At 46.6% G+C, this 2,149-nt stretch overlaps 2 protein-coding genes across 2 annotated transcripts in view; both read right to left on the bottom strand.

The window, feature by feature from the left end:
• The window catches only part of LOC106811786 (dyslexia-associated protein KIAA0319-like protein), an 11,246-nt gene extending 10,363 nt beyond the window's left edge, over positions 1 to 883 (bottom strand). Inside the window, exons 1-2 of the mRNA XM_014815505.1 lie at positions 801 to 883; positions 200 to 403 (exon numbers count right to left, since the gene is read on the bottom strand). Coding sequence (XP_014670991.1) covers positions 200 to 326 — 127 coding nt within the window. The 5' untranslated portion in view covers positions 327 to 403; positions 801 to 883. The remainder of the gene's footprint in view (positions 1 to 199; positions 404 to 800) is intronic.
• Positions 377 to 2,149, bottom strand: part of LOC106811782 — a 16,907-nt gene continuing 15,134 nt past the window's right edge. The window contains exons 6-7 of the mRNA XM_014815499.1: positions 801 to 893; positions 377 to 510 (exon numbers count right to left, since the gene is read on the bottom strand). Of these exons, the coding sequence (XP_014670985.1) occupies positions 377 to 510; positions 801 to 893 (227 nt within the window). The remainder of the gene's footprint in view (positions 511 to 800; positions 894 to 2,149) is intronic.

Here is a 2,149-nt window from a genome sequence, read left to right as displayed (position 1 = left end):
AAAGGACAGCAGAAAGGACAGCAGAAAGGACAGCAGAAAGGACAGCAGAAAGGACAGCAGAAAGGACAGCAGAAAGGACAGCAGAAAGGACGAGAGAAAGGACAGCAGAAAGGACAGCAGAAAGGACAGCAGAAAGGAATAACAGAAAGGACAACAGAAAGGACAGCAGAAAGGACGAGAGAAAGGACGAGAGAGATACCCTTTATGACGGTGACATTAGCGATGGTGGAGTTGGTCGCATCGTCCGAGTCTGTCACCGTCAGCTTGAACTGGTAGAATCCCGGCGCAAGACTCTTCAGGTGCAGCGTCGCCTGATCGTCCTTCATGAGCGCCACCTGCTGGTTGATCGGCGCCGACAGCTCCTCCCAGTGGTAAGCTACGACGGCGTCATCGTCCGTGCTTTCTGTTCGCGCCGCAAACGTGCGCGAAGATCAAACCATTTAGATGTGGTTATAAATGACAGGCTATACGTCACGACTAGCTTAAATCTGTATAGGCGCAGCTGCATGTCTGTAATATGCAGTCGATAGTCGAGAAAACATTAGCATAATGCACTATTACCATCAACATATTTATACATATATATACATAAACAAACACATTTTCACGCTATTAGAACCAGTGCTACACTTACTAATGAGCAAACAGCAATTAAAACTGAACAAAATTAAAACAGCAATTAGCAGTAGCACTAGAAGCATAATAGACTGAAGCATAACGAGTCGCTAGTGTCGCTGGTGTGAGCGACGTGTGACCGTGCGAGCGTGTCGCGATAGAGACTGGACGACGGTCAGACTTACGGGATCCGTCCAGTATGGTTTCACTCGTCGGTAGCTTCACCGTCTGTTTCTTGGGCGTGATGACGGCCACCGGTGGCTTGTTGGTACGCGGGGCTGCAAAACGATACGGGAGATGTCACCTAACAATGCAGCAACGTCACATTGCAGACAATATGACAGTTAACGATGCATTAATGTCACATCAGTGTAGACGTGACGATTAAGAGAAGAGAGAGGGGATGAGGGAGGTGAAGGGAGAATGATTGAGAGAGAGGGAGACAGTTGGAAAGAAGATGAGAAAGAGAGAGAGAGCGAAAGTCAGAGAGAGAGAGAGAGAGAGGATAAGAGAGAGTAGAGAGAGAGAAGAGAGAGAGAGGGAGAGATAGAGAGAGAGAGAGAGAGAGAGAGAAGAGAGAGAAGAGAGAGAGAGAGAGAGAGAGAGAGGAGAGAGAGAGAGAGAGAGAGAGGAGAGAGAGAGAGAGAGAGAGAGAAGAGAAGAGAGAGAGAGAGAGAGAGAGAGAGAGAGAGAGAGAGAGAGAGATGAGAGAGAGAGAGAGAGAGAGAGAGAGAGAGAGAGAGAGAGAGAGAGAGAGAGAGAGAGAGAGTAAGCGAGGGGGAGGGGGTATGCATGGCTTTTGTTTTGCTGCTGCTGCCTAAGCGCATAACCAGACAGAACAGATTTTCTGCCATATCTGCGCGTGTAGAAGCCTGAAATACTTTGCTGTGTTACGAATTTGCATATTGTTCACTTGGTTTTGTTACAGCCGATGTCATCCACACCACGACCAACCATCACAACGGCAGCCGAAAACTTCAACGTCACCAGAAAAGTCAATGGAAACAGTCGTTGACAATCGATTGTCAGCAGTAACAAGGTCAGGCAGAATATATTGATAATGTTGTGAATTTTATTTCTTCTTGAATGTAAGTGTGTAGCACATCGTTGCTCATCATGAGCTCACCAACGTCTTAACGGTTTGTCTTCATTCACATGTGTCCATATTTCCTCAGCTTTCACTGAGCATTTCTGCTCTTTTTCGTTTTGTAACTGTGTTAATATGATTTGCCATTATATTCTAGAAACCTTCTCAATAATGTGAGATCTTCAAGGCAGTTGTTGTACGAGACTGTGAGCAGAATCATTCTTCGAAACTGATTTTTCAGAACTGAACTGCGGCGACTAACTAAATAACTTTCATTCACTTGCAGCATGTGTCTTTCTTTGTTTGCACCAGGCCGTACTGTGTCTCTGTCGTGCGTGCTTTAGTTTTCGGGCGGCATTCTCGTCAACTTATCAGCGCCCCACGCCGCGTATCACCGTCTCCCGCGTAACTAACGGTGCAGCGTTCTGTTCAACAAAGCCATGAACC

Source organism: Priapulus caudatus, unplaced genomic scaffold (genome assembly GCF_000485595.1).
Source record: "Priapulus caudatus unplaced genomic scaffold, Priapulus_caudatus-5.0.1 Scaffold574, whole genome shotgun sequence".
NCBI lineage: Eukaryota > Metazoa > Priapulida > Priapulimorpha > Priapulimorphida > Priapulidae > Priapulus > Priapulus caudatus.
Note: the sequence above shows the minus strand (reverse complement) of the source record. Positions and strands in the feature narration are given on the sequence as shown.